The sequence below is a fragment of the Mixophyes fleayi genome, chromosome 3, assembly GCF_038048845.1.
Source record: "Mixophyes fleayi isolate aMixFle1 chromosome 3, aMixFle1.hap1, whole genome shotgun sequence".
Classification (NCBI taxonomy): domain Eukaryota; kingdom Metazoa; phylum Chordata; class Amphibia; order Anura; family Limnodynastidae; genus Mixophyes; species Mixophyes fleayi.
The window spans coordinates 254,142,126-254,160,429 of NC_134404.1; the positions used below are offsets into that span (position 1 = coordinate 254,142,126).

The 18,304-nt window shown below is 39.7% G+C and overlaps 1 protein-coding gene across 2 annotated transcripts in view; it reads left to right on the plus strand.

Annotated features, from left to right (window-relative positions):
• Positions 1–18,304, plus strand: part of FMN2 (formin 2) — a 423,082-nt gene that overhangs the window by 68,443 nt on the left and 336,335 nt on the right. For both annotated transcript variants that reach the window (XM_075203416.1, XM_075203417.1), the window contains exon 4: positions 1,323–1,387. In XM_075203416.1, coding sequence (XP_075059517.1) covers positions 1,323–1,387 — 65 coding nt within the window. The remainder of the gene's footprint in view (positions 1–1,322; positions 1,388–18,304) is intronic.

Sequence of the window (18,304 nt, forward strand, 5' to 3'; positions counted from 1 at the left end):
ACATTTATTGGTGCGAATCATACAAGTTGATGGTTTTCTTATTATATATATTGTGGTGACCCACTCCTCTACGCAGTCCAGATACATTTATTGGTGCGAATCATAAAAGTTCAGGGTTTTTAATATATATTGTGGTGACCCACTCCTCTACGCAGTCCAGGTACATTTATTGGTGCGAATCATACAATTTCAGGGTTTTTAATATATATTGTGGTGACCCACTCCTCTACGCAGTCCAGGTACATTTATTGGTGCGAATCATACAAGTTCAGGGTTTTTAATATATATTGTGGTGACCCACTCCTCTACGCAGTCCAGGTACATTTATTGGTGCGAATCATAAAAGTTCAGGGTTTTTAATATATATTGTGGTGGCCCACTCCTCTACGCAGTCCAGGTACATTTATTGGTGCGAATCATACAAGTTGATGGTTTTCTTATTATATATATTGTGGTGACCCACTCCTCTACGCAGTCCAGATACATTTATTGGTGCGAATCATAAAAGTTCAGGGTTTTTAATATATATTGTGGTGACCCACTCCTCTACGCAGTCCAGGTACATTTATTGGTGCGAATCATTCAAGTTCAGGGTTTTTAATATATATTGTGGTGACCCACTCCTCTACGCAGTCCAGGTACATTTATTGGTGCGAATCATACAAGTTCAGGGTTTTTAATATATATTGTGGTGACCCACTCCTCTACGCAGTCCAGGTACATTTATTGGTGCGAATCATACAAGTTGATGGTTTTCTTATTATATATATTGTGGTGACCCACTCCTCTACGCAGTCCAGAAAGATACCTCGTTGCAACGTTTTGGACTAATAACTATATTGTGAGGTGTTCAGAATACACTGTAAATTAGTGGAAATGCTTGTTATTGAATGTTATTGAGGTTACTAATAGCATAGGAGTGAAAATAAGCCCAAAAACTTGATTTTTAAACTTTTTATGTTTTTTCCAAAAAAAATCCGAATCCAAAACCTTAAATCCGAACCGAGACCTTTCGTCAAGTGTTTTGCGAGACAAATCCGAACCCCAAAAATAATGAAAATCCGGATCCAAAACACAAAACACGAGACCTCAAAAGTCGCCGGTGCACATCCCTACTTATAAGGGGGATGTGTTTTGAGACTTAAATATAAGCAAAGTTATTTTTTTAAATTCCAACAGTACTAAAATAACTTACAATGGGAAAAATATCTATAGATATCTAAATACAGGAAAACAAGGACTTACTGTACTAGTTTTATAGATAATGCAGAGGTTAAGGTGTCTCACTTAGTAGTCTTTATAAATTGTTTTAAATTTTCCAGAAAAATCTCCTCCAAATGGAATTGGATTTGAAAACAAACCAGTCAAATGTGATGAGCAGATCAAGGTAAGCATTACAAAGCAATCATTTATTTGACTAATATTGGAATTCTAGTTATGTCAGTTTTGCATTCTGTTTCTGTACAATTACTGTCCTGTTCATTTGGTACAAATATGACTAGAAAGCACACAATTGCATCTCATTTATTTACAGTTATACAAACAGCAGCACAGCAGTCCTATAAACTGGGGGGAGTTAGAAAAATGGAAATAAATACAAGACCTCTAAAAACATATTGGGCCTAAGTCATTGAGGCATGTATCTACCTGTTTTGAGTGTATCCTCTGTAAAAATTGTATTTGTTGTTAAAAAAAAAAAGGGGCGGGCGCTTAATGCAGCCTATGTTTTAGGTGAGGGAACGGGGTGGGGAATGGACAGAATAACATAGGCAATGTGCATTAAGGGTGTTCCTGTGTAGGGAATGTCTAAGTCGAGTTCAGTGCGCTGATGTCAGACGTTTTTCCTGTACCAGCAATGAGTTTAGTCTAAGTGCTAACGCTGGGTCTGGCAATATTACAACCGCCAGACCCGGTAGCACTAGACAGTTGTAAAAGACAGATATTGGGTCCCCCTTCCAAATGATAGTAAGCCTATTGGATTAAAAGTTTACAAGATTGGATCCCTAACAGATGAAGAAAACAGATATTGTTAAGTATATCTGTTATTTTTAATAAAATAATGTGGTATAAATGAGGTGTGTGGTTTATTTAAATTTTATTTTGAGGGATTACATGGTTCAGTGGGCACTGGGTGTCAGGGCATGCTGGCAATTGCGGTTCTCAAAGTACCCTCATGCCCTGGCTGCCATGGCTATGCTTGTGCTTGTAGTTCTAATGTATGTGTGTGTGTGTGTGTGTGTGTTAGGGAATTTAGGGCCTGAGTCATTAAGGAAAGCAAAGCATAAAAAGGAGTAAATTTGCACCTTAGCAAAACCATGTTGCATTTGGAGGGGTGATAAATTTAAAATGTGGGGAAAGATTTATAGTTTGGATAGGGCATGTCCTAGATTAACTTTAAGTTTCAGTGTAAAGTATTTGTGTGTTCCATGAAAAAACAGCCAGTATTTTCCTTATGTGCAAAATAATAAACTAATTTGCACCCTTTGCATTGTAACATGGAACAAACATCTTTTTTTGCTTTGCTCTCCTTAATGACTCAGGCCATTAGACTGAGAAGTGAGCACCTAAACTAGCTCCAGTAAGATAGTTGAGTCAGTCTTACTCCAATCAGATCATTCCAAGTCAATCACATGATCATTTAGGAACAAGCACCCCGTTCCCGATCTCCACCTTGTATCACAAGTAGTTATGTTAACATCATTCAACGTACCCACTTGGCTGCTCTAAAGCAAATGTGGATTGTGAATGCAACTAATTGTTACTCAGAAAGGGGGTTGAACATGACCAATACATCTTTGGTGAAGAGCACACAGCGTATTTGTTACTTTATTATAAATTACTTCTAACTCTTGCAGTATCATACTGACAGGATGACAGCCAATTTGAAAACACCATTCTGCACACACTCTAATGGCAAATGTTATAATGGAAATACAATAAACAAAACAAAAGACAGTAGTATTTTGATAGAGTTTAGGAAAGTGGAGGGACACCTCTGTTTTTAATTATTTGTTTTTCACGATATCTTTGATATTAAAGTTCTATGTTTTTTAAGCCAAGAGAAGTTGTGGTTTGTATCTACATGCATTAGTTAAATATGTATAGTTCTGTTAACCTATACACTTCCAGTTCACACCATATGGTCTCTGTAGTCAATTGTAGAGGTAAGAGCATATTTGTACATAAAACTACCACAATTAGAGGCACAGTTTTGTTTATTGCATCTTCTGTTCAAAGTGGAAAAGGAAAGGAACTAATAGTGTAATTTGTTCTTACTTGGTTTATTTAATAAAGATAATATTGGTTATTCACCTTTAAGTGGTTCTACAAAGTTATTCAATCCTTGCATTATTATTATTGTTATTATTGTTGTGGAAGTTTCAACATGGCCAGTGTTTACCATGAATGATAACTGATCCCTTGTGATTTTCTTACCCACAACTGTGTAAATACGGAACATTAGCTGGGAATATATGCAATCTTTCATGTAAATATTTCAAGAGATATGTACAACCACATTGTTAATATGTTATCTTAAGCACCTTGTTGATATTATGTTACACATAATATTAAGAGTGCACATTATACGAGACTTTGCGCATAGAACAAAGAACAGTTGTCTCCTTAAAAACAGCCAGGTGGATGCCTTCGCATAATTAAATGCAATTAATTCAGCAGGAGTGATGCAGAGAAGGAGACAAAGTGTCATAACAATAATTAAGATAACTGTTCGTCTCTGATACGCAAGAAATGGAACAACTTGCTCTACTCAAGCTGATCAGAAAAATAAAAACTATCGGTCTTAGTCAGGGTACAGGAGTGCCTGGCCAGTTTCGTAAACTATGCTTCACTGATCAACTGCCCAACACAGGTTATAACAATAGGTAACAAATTCCTGTTCTATACCTTTAAAAAACTCAGTTGCACAGATGAGAAGTACAAGTTACAATGAGATGAGGTAAGGTTCAAATTCGGAGAGGATGAGAGTTGCAGCAGTTGATGTACAAACACAATTATGTTGCTACATAAAACCCAAATATATATAGTATATATATATATATATAGTATAAATTGATAATGTACCCACCTAAATCACCCACCTAAATCTGGACATTCGTTATGAAGTCTTGGCATTGGTTGCATTTTAGTTGTACAATAACATGTTTTTGCTCTAAAGCTCCATGAGCTGCGAGCAAAAAGCTGGGTTAATATTACCGTAATAACGGTAATATCTATAACATACTTACCTACTCGAGAGGGGCGTGACTAGGGAGTGGGAGGGGGCAGCCAAATGCGTCTTTTATGCCCCGCTCCCCGCAGCGGAAATGGCGGCTTTTGCGGGGGCGGGGCCAAAGTGGAGCGATTCACAGAGAATCGCCAAATGCCAACTCTCGCAGGAGAATTTAGGGAGTCTCCCGGACTTTCCGGGAGAGTTGGCAAGTATGATCTATAACTCGGCGGTACTTCGGGGGGAATTGAATTCCCTCCTTACCGTTCCTCAGACTATTCTATTTAAAATGTTACTGCCTATAATGTGTTTATACTTCTCCTACTGCCTTCATTGTAAGACTATCAAATTCCATTCACTTACATTTTCTACATCGTCACTTCAAATTTTCTACTGGGTGGCAGAACCTATATAAATCTTGACTAGTGCTAATAATACATTTAAAAGACTAATAAAACCAAACCATATTTTGGCACACAAAATAAACAAACATTCTCAGCTATAATAAACCACTTATATGGACAATGTAGAAGCACAAAAAGTATATAACGTGGTGTATGAAACAGGTGTGATTATCTAGCACTAATGTCAGAGTGCTGCTTCGTACTTTACTAGTTAAAATAATTCAGATTTTGTTAGAAAGTCTTGGTAGTCATCAATCCATGTTTGGAGACCTGCTGGTAGTCCTTAATTATATATAGTAGTCCCATTCTGCAATAAATACTGTGTTTATATTCCATGCCAACAATGTATAGTTCTTAGAATTAATTGATTGAAAATTAGATCTAATTGAATAACGCTATTGGGCTGCAATTGCATAAGGCACTAGTTAATTTGCAGCAGCTTCAATAAACCTGAATGTACCTTAAATATTAATTAGAATATAATCCAATCCATTAATCAAATTATTGCTTTCAGAATAATTAACATGTTTACAGTCTGTTTAGAAAGCCTTAATGTGTAGTTTAGAGTCCTGTCATTGCAAAAGAAAGGTCCTGAATCCCTAAATGACTACCCATTGAAGAACTTGCCATTTCATAGCTGGTCTGTGGGATTGATCAACTGAAATGTTTATTAAATAGTTATCATCAGATTAAGCCTATAGGGGTTAGAATTAAAACCTCTATCATTGTCATGAAAAGGTTGAAAACAAATTTAATTGCAGCTGCTTCAAAAGTCTGATCTCACTTCCAACACTGAAAAATATTACTGCTGTACTGTATGCTTAATGTAATCTATAAATTAGTCTGAATAATGTATATTTATATAGAGCCTAATCCATGAATCCTGGATCCCTAAATGACCCCCAACTGATGACCTTACAATTTCAAACATGGTCTGTGGGATCCATCTGCTTCGTTAGCTTCAGTTTGACATTTTATTGAATATTTATCATCAGATTAACCCTAATAGGGTTAGAATTAAAAGCCCAACCGCCATATTGGTTATTGCACATATCACTGAAGTGGCTTCTGATTCTGTACTAGCAAAAAAAAACAACACATTAAATATGGAATCTTAGTTTTTAAAATGAGGACAGATAATTATTGGTTAGGTTAGGTCAGGCGAAAGACTAATTACAGGTCCCACTTCTTGAGATTGTGAGCAATGATTAAATATAATGCATATATTGATCAGTTTGAGATGGTTGCAGATTATTGTGGTTATTCCTGTTGATACTAGCAAGACTAATTAGTTATAGATTTAGCTTAATAGTTATAGAATACATTTTTTCATGCTCCTAAATAATATCAGAATAATCCATTCAATCTATGTCTATGTGGATGGAATCCATCACGACTGTAGATTTTAAAGGGCTGTTCCTTAGTCAACGCAACCTACAACTAGTAAACCTTAAAGAATTAAAGTAAAAATGGACCTTACTGTGTCCATTCTAAATAGATAGTGAAATCCCTAATGAATTAGAGATTTTGTGTGTGTAAAAATACAACCAGTCGCAGATTTTAACATCAAATTAATGTTGTCAAATCCCACCATATAATAAATGAGATAGGAAAGCTCTTAAGATTTTTGGCAAAATGTTACGTTTACCAGCTCTGGCATAAATTCCTAGAACAGGTGATAAAGGTCTTCACCAATAGCAGCCGGCCTTCTTGTAGCGCTCGTTATGCACACAAGTACTCAGATGCCCCAGGTCTTAACTCTTGTGTAGTAGGAGCTTATATACAGATACCATGGTGCAGATGGTAGGAGGAGTAACCTGAGTACAGAAGACAATACAGGACCGGTCCAATGGGTCGTGGGTATGAAGCAAATGGAATAGTCTGAGACAGGCTGAAGATCAGGGCAGGTTGCAAGCAAAGAAAGTCCAGTATGGGGGTAGAGCCCAGGGCAAGCAGCAAGCAAGCAGGGTCCAAAACAAGCCAAAGGTCACATCAAAGATCTGTCAGACTTTGTCCAGAGTATCCACACCTAAACCTGGAGCTGGTCAGGGAGGCTAAGCCTTAAGTACAGAAGTGGCTCAATCAGAATGCAGGATCCGAGCCTGCAGTATTTACCCTGTTATTTATTCTAAACTGCCTGTCGGACGGCTTGCCGGGCGCAGCATCAGGGGAGAAAGCGTCCTGGTTGCCTTGGCAATGGCCAGGACGCTGAGGCTGGAGATGATGCCCCAGTTGCTTGGACGCAACTAGCAACAGAAGGAAGCAAACCGTCATGGCTAACTACCAGATAAGGCTAATCCCAACACTAAAAAATCTATCTTAAAATGAATAAGGTACTGGTTCAAAATTGAAATAGCTTACAAATGTGTCAGTTCAAAAATGACCCTAGGTCTATATAAATGTTCAGTCCTCTATGTGTTAACATTTTCAGTTCATCAGTCCAAAATGTCTCACTCTGAAAGAGTTTTTTGGCTCAGCTTCCACCTCTATCATCAACATTCACTTATTCAATCTCATTGAATTTAAGACCTTTTGGATTCTTCTCATGGGTCTCCAGGAAGTGTTTAGAAACACTGTGGGCCTGATATATCAAGGGATATAAATCATGATTTTGTGCATAACATCCACAAAATCACGCTGCACATGCCCAGAACAGGCAAATATGCCACAGAACACAGCCACATTAAATTCATATTCAAGTGACAGCCTACGATTTCAGGGAGGAAATGTGGTGGGGAAGGAGCATTTGGCCATAGTTAGTGTATAATAAGGGCGTGCTAATCTAAACCACACTCAGCAATGTCCGATTCAAGCTCTGGGCATCTCAAAAATTACTTGTTTTCAGCAGTATCTCTTGCTCCAACTACAGGGCTAGTCTAAATGCCGATTACTAGTGATGACGGCTGGGTATTCATGCTGTAACAGGTATATGCAATCAGTAGCAACTGTAAAAATGTATTTTATACACTAATAACATCCTAATAATGGATTTCATAGAAGGGAAAAACATTACTAAAAACCATTCTTTTATTTTTTAAATGTTTTGTCATTAAGGCCTATATTATTAACATGTAACATTAATTCAGTTGATTTATTTATTTTTATCTCTTCTTAGAGGCAAGGCTCTTTGTATCCTTTCTCTCAGTGTGAAGAATCTGCACTTAATTCTTGGGATAGGGCTTTCTTCCAAAACATTTAGAGAGGATACAAAGTCTCTGTATTCATTTTCTTCTTCGGCATAAATCTTTGGGCGTCTTGGTAAAGCTGAAGCAGAGGTGCAGTCCTCTTAGCACAGTCTATTATTAGTGTATATTGTATTGTGCTGCTCTCACTCTGTGAGGTAACCCTCCTTCGCAGTTATGGATATGAATTAGCAGGAGATGGTCTAAGCACTCCATTTTTGTAGTGTGAGGATTTGTAGGTAAATTTAACAGAAAGAGATGGCTTTAAGAGTAACAATAATTGTATTGTAATGTAAAAAGATACATACAGTGAATACATCAGAGTTAGGGCCTACGACCACCAGGATGAGTTTTTAGAACAGGAGTGTAGAGATCTTCACCTTTAGCAGCTGCCTTTCCCGTAGAGTTTTATATGCTCACAGGTACTCAGATGCCCCCAGGACTTAGGCTCAGAGTAGTAAAAGCTCATCCAAGATGGCCGCAGCACAGACAGATCCACCGCGCGCCCACGGCCCTTCCATTGAACCAAAAAGTGAATTTGCCCCTGGACTTTCTTGGAGTCAAGTATTTTCTGTTTTTAACTGAGTGTGACTTCCGAGGCTGAACACATTTAAATTTACTAGAAAAAATGACAGGTTTACACAGAGAGCAATGGAGCGTGTTAGGAATTTTCAAAGAGCATGGAAGTTTCAATCTAAAGGCCACAGGATTCACTTGCTTGATGCTGGAAAAGGGGCCAAAGAATCTAGGATCGAGCTTTTTACAGGGTTGTCGTAGCCTGATATTACGGGTGGAGAGCCAAACCTTCTGACCCACTTTGAAAGAGCAGCCTCTACGGTGTTGATCCGCAAATTTTTTGGAGTGAAATGAGGCTTGCTTTAGGGCAGAGTGAACTTTCTTCCAGATATTCTTCAGACTAGAAGCTGTAGAGCGTATGCCAGGGAGCCCAGAAGGGTTATGCAAAGCCAATGAGTTAGATCTAGGATGGTAACCAAGATTGCAATAGAACGGAGAAGTAAAAGTGGAGGAATGGCAAGAGTTGCTGTATGTGAACTCTGCCCATGGTAACAGGGCTGACCAGTTGTTGTGGAATTCAGAAGTGTACAAACGTAAAAATTGTTCCAGGGATTGATTAACCCTTTCAATTTGTCCATTGGATTGTGAATGGTATGCTGAGAAGAGGCTGATGTTAGATCCAAGGAGTGCACAGAAGGACTTCCAGAATTGAGCAATAAACTGAGAGCCACGGTCAGAAACAATATCCATCGGTAAACCATGGAGTCGAAAGATGTGTTGGACAAAAAGTGACTCCAAGGTCTGTGCACTAGGGAGTCTAGTTACAGGTATAAAACGGGCCATTTTACTGATGCGGTCAACCACTACCCAGATAGTATTGTGGCCTGCTGAGGAAGGGAGCTCCACAATAAAAATCCATCGACAAATGTGTCCAAGGTCTAGTAGGAACAGAAAAAGGCATCAGCTGACCTGAAGGATGGTTCCGAGGGGTTTTGTTTTTAGCACAGATTTCACAGGACATAACAAAGTCTCGAACATATGAAGACATGGAGGGCCACCAAATGGAGCGTGAGAGGTTTTCTGTGGTTTAACAGATACTGGGTTATCCGGTGGTTTTATGGTCGTGGGCCTCAGTGAGGACAGCCTTTTAGAAGGTGGACCGGAACAAATAAGCGGTTTGCGGGTGTCTTAGAGTGAACCAATTTTTGGAATATGCGAAGGATTATACCCAAGTCCTGGGCTAAACCGGCATGGATAATTGAAGGTGGTATAATTGGTAGTGGTTTCGGAACTTGTGCATGTTGAGAAGCAAAACTTCTGGATAAATCATCAGCCTTAGTGTTCTTAGATACTTGTCTATAACTGATAACAAAACGGAAACGAGTAAAGAACAATGACCAACGGGCATGTCTTGGATTCAGTCGTTTTGCTGATTCAATATATTGGAGGTTCTTATGGTGAGTGATGACTGAGATGACATGGATGGCTCCTTCCAGCAGGTGAGGCCATTCTTCAAAAGCCCATTTGATGGCTAAGAGTTCTCGATTACCAACGTCATAGTTGGCCAATGCAGAAGAGAACTTGCGGGAGAAGAAGGCACTAGGAAACAGTCAGTGATTACCAGGATCTTTTTAAGAGAGTACAGTGCCCTCACCAATGTCAGCGGTATCAACCTCCAGAATGAAAGGCAGCTCAGGATTGGGATGTCTTAAGACAGGGGAGTGAATGCCTTTTTTAGACCCTCAATGGAATTAATAGCTTCTGAGGGCCAATTACCGGGATCTGCACCTTTTCTAGTGAGGGCAACAATGGGAGCCACCAAATCAGAAAAACCTTGAATAAATATTCGGTAGTAATTGACGAAGCCCAAAAATATTTGTACCGCTTTCGGATTAATGGGCCATACCCAATCCAGAATAGCTTGAACTTTACTTGGGTCCATAGATAAACCGGAAGAGGATATAATATATTCAAGGAATGATACATTCTGAACTTCAAACTCGCATTTTTCAAGCTTGGCAAACAAGTGATGGTCCCGTAATTTATGGAGTACTTGCTGAACATGGAGCCGTGCTGAAACAACGAATGGGAATATATCAGTATGTCATCCAAATACACTACCACAAACAGATCAAGAAATTCTCGGAGAACTTCATTAATGAGATCTTGGAGTCCGCTGGGGCGTTACAGAGACCGAATTGCATGACCAAATACTCGTAGTGGCCGGTAATAATGTTGGGGCCTATGACCACCAGGATGAGCTTTTTAGAACAGGAGTGTAGAGATCTTCACCTTTAGCAGCCGTCATTCCCATAGAGCTTTATATGCTCACAGGTACTCAGATACCCCCAGGACTTAGGCTCAGAGTAGTAAAAGCTCATCCAAGATGGCCGCAGCGCAGATGGGTCCAGGGGGCGCTAGCCCAGACTGGAGAGGTGGTTAGAGGCAGGCCGAGATCAGAGGTCCGTAGCAAACATCAAAGTCCAGAATACAAGCCAAAAGGTCAGGGTCAGAGGCAAACAGCAAAGTCCAGAATACAAGCCAAAGGATCAGGGTCACGGGCAAACAGGCAAGGTCCAAGGTACAGGCAGGGGTCACAACAGCAGATCAGGCAAATAGATATCCAAGAGCAGGCCAGCACAGCACAGGACTGGAATGCTATAACAGGCAAGGAGGCTAAGCCTTAAATACTGAAAGTGGCCAATCAGAGCCAAACCCTGAAACTGTCCCCAGGCACTGCCTATTTACTAATTATAATAACTACTCAGCCCACGGCTGTGTAAACTTTTCATGCACGCGCATGGCTGACCTGCATTGCCGGGACGCGGGCGCTGCGAGGTCTGGCGCCCAGCAACGGTCGGGCCGGAACCAGAAGTGACATCCCGGACGTCAAGGAGACAGCCAGGACGCCAGGCAGAGGAGAGAGTGAGCTGCTGCGGCTATGGACACTGCCACAGCTCGCAACCATCAGAACATGAAAAAAAACATGTAACAGTTTTGTTATCATAACATAAATGGTAAATATAAAGAAAAAACTGTGCAATTCAAACCATAATTTTAATCAAAAACATTCTAACTTTGAGGACATGGGTATTTACGCCAAAACTGCATTTAACAATACAGAGATATGTTATAAAAATTTTGTTATTTGATCTCGGTTTACATTTTCTATCTACTTATTATTTATTTTACTATAACGTAACTGTTACTTTTTTCATGTTATTACCTTGTTCTGATGTACTAATTGTATGCGTCTCTGAGGTAAAGTAATTGATGGTATAATTTTGACAATATGTGGTTCCTTCATCACATTCTTTTTGTTGTCTAATATACAACAGATTTTAGTCTTCTATTAGTTCTATAATTTTATGGTGATTCTGATTTTATTGCTGTATTCCTTTGAATTTGACTCGTATTTTAATTTTGGGGTAAATGTTCTATCTTTTTGTCATAATATTTTATACAAGTTTTATTTCTAGTTTCAGTAGTGTGGGGTCTTGTTTTAAGGTCTTCTATAATTGTAGGGGGCCAGGTCAGAGCCATAACGAGGGGTGTGCGGCCGGTGCCAAGGGGGCGCCACGGCCACACTTACTGTGATGCTAGATATGTCCCCTAGCAAAATCGCCCCCCCCTCCTCTCCTCGTATCTCTTACATTTGGCCGCATGCTGCCTGTTCCAGTATAGAGGCAGCATGCGACCACTCTGATTATACAGGGGGCGTGGCCTCTTCATGTGCACACTGCACAGGCTCACCACCTGACCTCTCTGCTCCTGGTCACATGATACCAGCAACGTTTCCCCTGCTGTCTGCTGTCGGTAAGCATCCACCCCTCCCCCCTCACTTCCCACAGTGTTTCTGTCTGCCTGTCTCTATCTTTCACCCCCTGTCTCTTCCTGCTATTTTGTATGTGTGGCTCTGCTTTCCCCCTTTCTGTGTCTGTGTATCTTTGTATCTGTCTCTTTCTTACCCCACTTTGTGACTGTCTTTAACTTTGTTGAACTCTGTGTGTCCCCCAGCCCTGTCTCTTCTCCCCTGTTGTGTTTTCCTCTATCTGCTATTTTAGATGTGTTGCTCTGCTCCCACCTTGTATGTCTGTGCATCTCTGTCTTCTGTGACTGTCTTTCTCTTTCTTACCCCACTTTGTAACTGTCTTTAATTTTGTTGAACTCTGTGAACCCCCGCCCCCCCGTCTCTTCTCCCCTTTTGTGTTTTCCTCTATGTATGTGTGGTTCTGCCCCCCCCCTTTCTGTGTCTGTGCATCTCTGGGTCTGTCTCTTTCTTACCCCCACTTTGTGTCTGTCTTTAATTTTGTTGAACTCTGTGTCCCATGTTGTGTTTTCCTCTCTGTCTGCAGTTTTGTATGTGTGTCTGTGCATCTCTCTTATCTGTCTGTGCATCTCTTACCCCCACTTTTTGTCTGTGTTTAATTTTGTGCAACTCTGTCTCCCCTTGTGTTTCTTTGCCCACCCTTTGTTTTATCCATCTCCTCACCTTCTACCATTTGCCCCAACACCCACTTTTTCTCTGTGCCCCAACACCCACTTTTTCTCTGTGCCCCTCACAGCTACCCCTTCTTCTCCCCTCTTACCTTCTTCCTCCTCTTCTGCTGATGTTGATGGAGTCCTGGTGGCTGCCGATTGGAAGAGCTGCGGACAAACTTGAGTATGGCAGGTAGGCACAATCTTTTTATTATAATCAGTGCTCTTCCTCGCCCAGGGCACTAAAATTCCTAGTTACGGCTCTGGGTCAGGTTATGGTCTCATCTTCAAAAGGCCGAATTTTATGGTCACATCTATCCCAATAAAATGTTTTCCTTTGTATATAGATGACTTTCTGTTCTATTTTTTCTACTTATAGATGGTTCTCCTTTTAAGTGAGTGATACATTTCTGAATCTTGAGAGTTCTAGATATTTTTGAATTGTATCTATTCTTCTCCAATTTTAGATACATTATCCTATGTATTTATGAAAATGAGTTCATCAAGGGAAAGTAGCACATTTATGTGGAATTTCTTCAAAAATAGGATTTTTTTAAAATCAACTAGCATTGTGTAACAATATATACCAAATGTTCTGTAACATTCATTGTTAAAAAGTTTCTATATAAACTAGATAAAATAAAGGAGCTTCTGCTCCATTAGATATATACCAATAACTCTCTAGGGCAGGGTTGGCCCAGCACGCCTGTACATGTGGCCCAGAAGGAGTTTTGCTTGTGGCAAGGGGGCAGCACTGTTAATGGAAAAATAAAATCCTGCAAAAAAAAGAAAAGAAAATACTTACCTTGCGGTCACGCGGTCACGTCAGCTGGTACTACGGCTCCCTCCCTTGTCTCCTCCTCCGTGCGGTGCGCGAGAAGAATAATCAGCAGCACAGAATTGGAGAAAAGAAGAGAAGAGGACAGGAGAACAAGCCGATTAAAAGGTAAGTTAAGGGGGATTTTTTTTATTATTTCAAGGGACGCTGACCAGTGAATAAAAGTCACCTGGTCCTGGAGCATCATGGACCTTCTCTCCCTGCTACATACTTCTACTTGTAATACTAATGGGGCATTATATATTATTCTCTTTGGCTCATTATAAGTTGTTATCCCTTAATTAACATAGTGGTGTAATTAGCAAAACAGGTCACAATTTGGGGTCACAGTGATGTATATGTCAGGTACCGCAGGCCTGGTCAGGGCACCCTGATATACAATGCCGGGCTTAAATGCACTTTATTGATATTGCATCGAAACAATACAAAAAGTGATTATAGTATAATAACTAGAGAGGATTTTTTGAATAGGGCGATTGAAAGGTAAGTATAGGGGGACTTGAAAAAAAAGTGATATATATATATATATATATATATATATATATATATATATATATACACTTTTTTCTCATATATATATATATATATATATGTTTTCTATGGTTTTTTGGATGATCAGCTATCGTTATTGTTGGTGTATCTTATGTGCGGCCCAAACCAACTCATCATCTTCCAATGTGACCCAGGGAAGCTAAAACGTTGGACACCCCTGCTCTAGGGTATTAGAACTGATATTCGATTGATTAACCACCATGCTGGTATTGTTGACTAGCAACTAGAAGTCTTCTAAATTTGATTACTAGAAGCCTGTTTATTAGAGGAATTAACATTAGTATGGCTCAGCCTGAACACACATACACCCATGGTGGTTATATTGTAATTTTTTAACAAGGTTTGACCACCATACTGGTATCAGCAATTAGAAAATGTCAAGATCTGCCTGCAGCTTTCTACATTGCATGATGCTTTGCATTGGCAGCTCCTGCCTTCTGGACATTGGATTTGTTACAATATTATGTTTATCTGGTAGTAACTCTGTTCACCAGAGGTGCTGATATTGTTCCTTTTTCCCTTGTTTACTAGGGGTTAACCTGTGTCACTAATTATCTCCTGCACCTGGTTGTTCCCTATTTATATCTGCCTCTCTCTTTCCTGTGCTGGTCATTGTTGTCTCTTTGCCTTCCTTATGGTTTGTTTTCCCCGCTGCTTTTGTGCTCTCATTCTCCACATTCTGCTACACAACTGCTCCGGATATCGCTCTACCTTCCATTGTACCTGCATCTGCAGTATTCAAGGTGCAGTTTCAGCTATATTGGGTTTGTACCATTTACCTGTATTTGCTGAGCAATAAACACCTTTATGCTCCTTCAGATCCTGGGCTCCATTGGTGTGATTTACTTTAAAGCATGACAGAAACTGAGAGAACTATAAAACAAATCACGGAAAGTCTGTTTAGATTAATTAGCATTAATCTGGGTTATGTTGCACACCACCCATCCTGACAGAAACAGATCTGATAATTCAGCAGACACCACTATTGAACTGTGATTTGAGCGCTTGAATGTTTCCAAATATCGCTTAATGTTTTTTGTTTTTTTCTTAATCAAAGTTTTTTTTTATTGAAGAAGTTCAGAATATTAAGTGAACAAACATTATAAGTATATAAAGACGAGCTCAGAGACATTGTATTTTAACCATGAATGGTGAAAATCATAACAATGCAACGTAAAAGGAACAGCACATGGACAACAGCTGTTTGTAATGGTTAGTCAATCTTACGTCTGCCATGTTCTCCACCCTATAGAGTCCTAGAAACCCATTACAACAATTGAGGTAGTCCTGGTGGAGCACCAACATAGCTTGAACCAGTATCATATTCATAAATATAACAAATAGACCTGAGACGCAGGAGGACCAGAGTGGGGGGAGGGGCCATCACTCTCAGAAGTGAATCGGGTAATCCTGTAGAAATACTCTAGTCTCATACCAAATTGTCTGGCGAAAGCACTCCCGAAGTCGTTCTTTCAGGGAAGTAGATAATGTAGCAATATAGCTTTCCCATGTCTCAAAGAATTTACAGCTCAGTTTCTCCTTCTGGAGGAACACCTCTGACAAGTCCATCCACATAAGGAAAAATATTTTGTCTTGAAAGAGATCAGGGGCTAGATTTACTAAGCTGCGGGTTTGAAAAAGTGGGGATGTTGCCTATAGCAACCAATCAGATTCTAGCTGTCATTTTGTAGAAGGTACTAAATAAATGAAAGCTAGAATCTGATTGGTTGCTATAGGCAACATCCCCACTTTTTCAAACCCGCAGCTTAGTAAATCTAGCCCCAAGTGTTGGATGAGAGCTCTGGATCCACATGTGGAGAATACACTTTCTAGCTGACACTGAAATCGCCTGTAGCAGCTTTTTACTCCGTTTAGAGATTCTCGTATTTTGAGGCAAAATGCCCAGGATCATCCTTACAGGTGTAAACTGCAAGTTACTTACCAATTCTGCCATCACAAACCTCTGCATGCGGATCCAGAAGATAATAGAGCAGGCTCAGAGGCAATGGAGCAGGTCTGCCTGGGGTTCGCCACACTTAGGGCATTCGGAGTCATCAGAGATGTCTATAACACTTCTCTGATGGGGCAAAAAGGTAGCCTCTATGAAAAATATAGAGAAACATCATTAGATATGTGGTGGCAGGAAGGCGTTTAATGGAGGTGCCTAAAGCCATGTGTAAGATGTCTTCACTCAGTTGAAGGAAATATCGTAACCACTGGCTCAGACCAGTTTTAATAGCGGTGTGATCTATATTAGTTTTTAGAAAGGCATAGTGTAAGGATATCGCCCTCTTTAGGGGAGGGGCAGACAGAAACGGCATCAAAGGGATTATCCCAATCAATGTCAGGGAACACAGAAATTAATTTATTTAAGTAATGTTGGGCCTGCATGGAGGCTAGGCCACAGGAGCCCAGGAAGAGGAATAATTCTATCATTTAGAAATGTTGAAGTGTTTGCATGTGGGATTTATCTAGCAATTGGCCAACAGGACCGCAAGCCTCCTAACCCGCATGTATTGAAGGGACGAGCCGCCATGCTATCTTGGCAGTCAGGCTTAGTGACAAAAGGCAGGTGGATGGATTTGTAGGGATTAAGATGTAGTTTATGCCTTTGTATATGCCAAATTTTCCTAACACAAAGTAAGAGTAGGTTCTCCAGCACATGAGAAGGGACCTCTTGATCATGAAGGTGGAGAAAGGCCTTCATATTTAAATTTGGGATTAATTGTTTTTTAACCACTAAATTAGTGTTTATACTATTGTTTGTCAGCCAGTCCATCAAGAAACGCAAGTGTGCTGCAAGGCTGTACTGGACTACGTCAGGGAAATTCATGCCCCCATTAGCTTTGGGTTGTTGGAGATTAATACAACTAATCCAGGGATGCTTCGTCCTCCAGATGAGGGTACAAAATAATTAATTAATAAATTGTGTGTGCCATTTTGACAGTAATAAATTCAGCGTCTTATGTTTATAGAGACTGACCCCCGTGTTTTGGTTTTGGATCTGGATTACCTTTGTGTTTTGGTTTTGGTTTTGGCAAAACTGCCCTTGCGTGTTTTGGTTTTGTTTTGTTTTGCTATTTTTGAAAAAAATACCATTTTTTTTTGGTCTAAAATAACCTAATTTAGTGCTCCACCAGTTTCTTGGATAAGTGAGGTAATTCTAAAGCTAATAAATTATGAAAAAAACAGATTAATCCCTGGTAGGCCATCCTTAATTCTAACACTTGCCTGCAAATTATACAGATAAACCTGGTTGTCTTCCCCTCCATCTTTGACTATTGGCAATGTAGCCATCGTCTTTGGGTGTATATCACACCCTCCACTTGTAGTTAAATAGAAAAAAATCAGCCTGCATTGACTGTACGTTAAATAGAAATGGACAAAGACAGTTTGGTATCTGTCTGCATCAGACCCCCTCTCCACTAGTAGTAAAATAGAAAACAATTCAGCCATTATAGACTGTAGAATATAAATAGAAATGGACAAAGGAAGTTTGGTATCTGTCTGTATCAGACCCCCTCTCCACTAGTAGTAAAATAGAAAACAATTCAGCCGTTATAGACTGTAGAATATAAATAGAAATGGACAAAGGAAGTTTGGTATCTGTCTGCATCAGACCCCCTCTCCACTAGTAGTAAAATAGAAAACAATTCAACCGTTATAGACTGTAGAATATAAATAGATATGGACAAAGGCAGCTTGGTATCTGTCTGCATCAGACCCCCTCTCCACTAGTAGTAAAATAGAAAACAATTCAGCCATTATAGACTGTAGAATATAAATAGAAATGGACAAAGGCAGTTTGGTGGCAGTCTGTATCAGACCCCCTCTCCACTAGTAGTAAAATAGAAAACAATTCAGCCATTATAGACTGTAGAATATAAATAGAAATGGACAAAGGAAGTTTGGTATCTGTCTGCATCAGACCCCCTCTCCACTAGTAGTAAAATAGAAAACAATTCAGCCATTATAGACTGTAGAATATAAATAGAAATGGACAAAGGCAGTTTGGTGGCAGTCTGTATCAGACCCCCTCTCCACTAGTAATAAAATAGAAAGTAATTCAGCCATTATAGACTGTAGAATATAAATAGAAATGGAC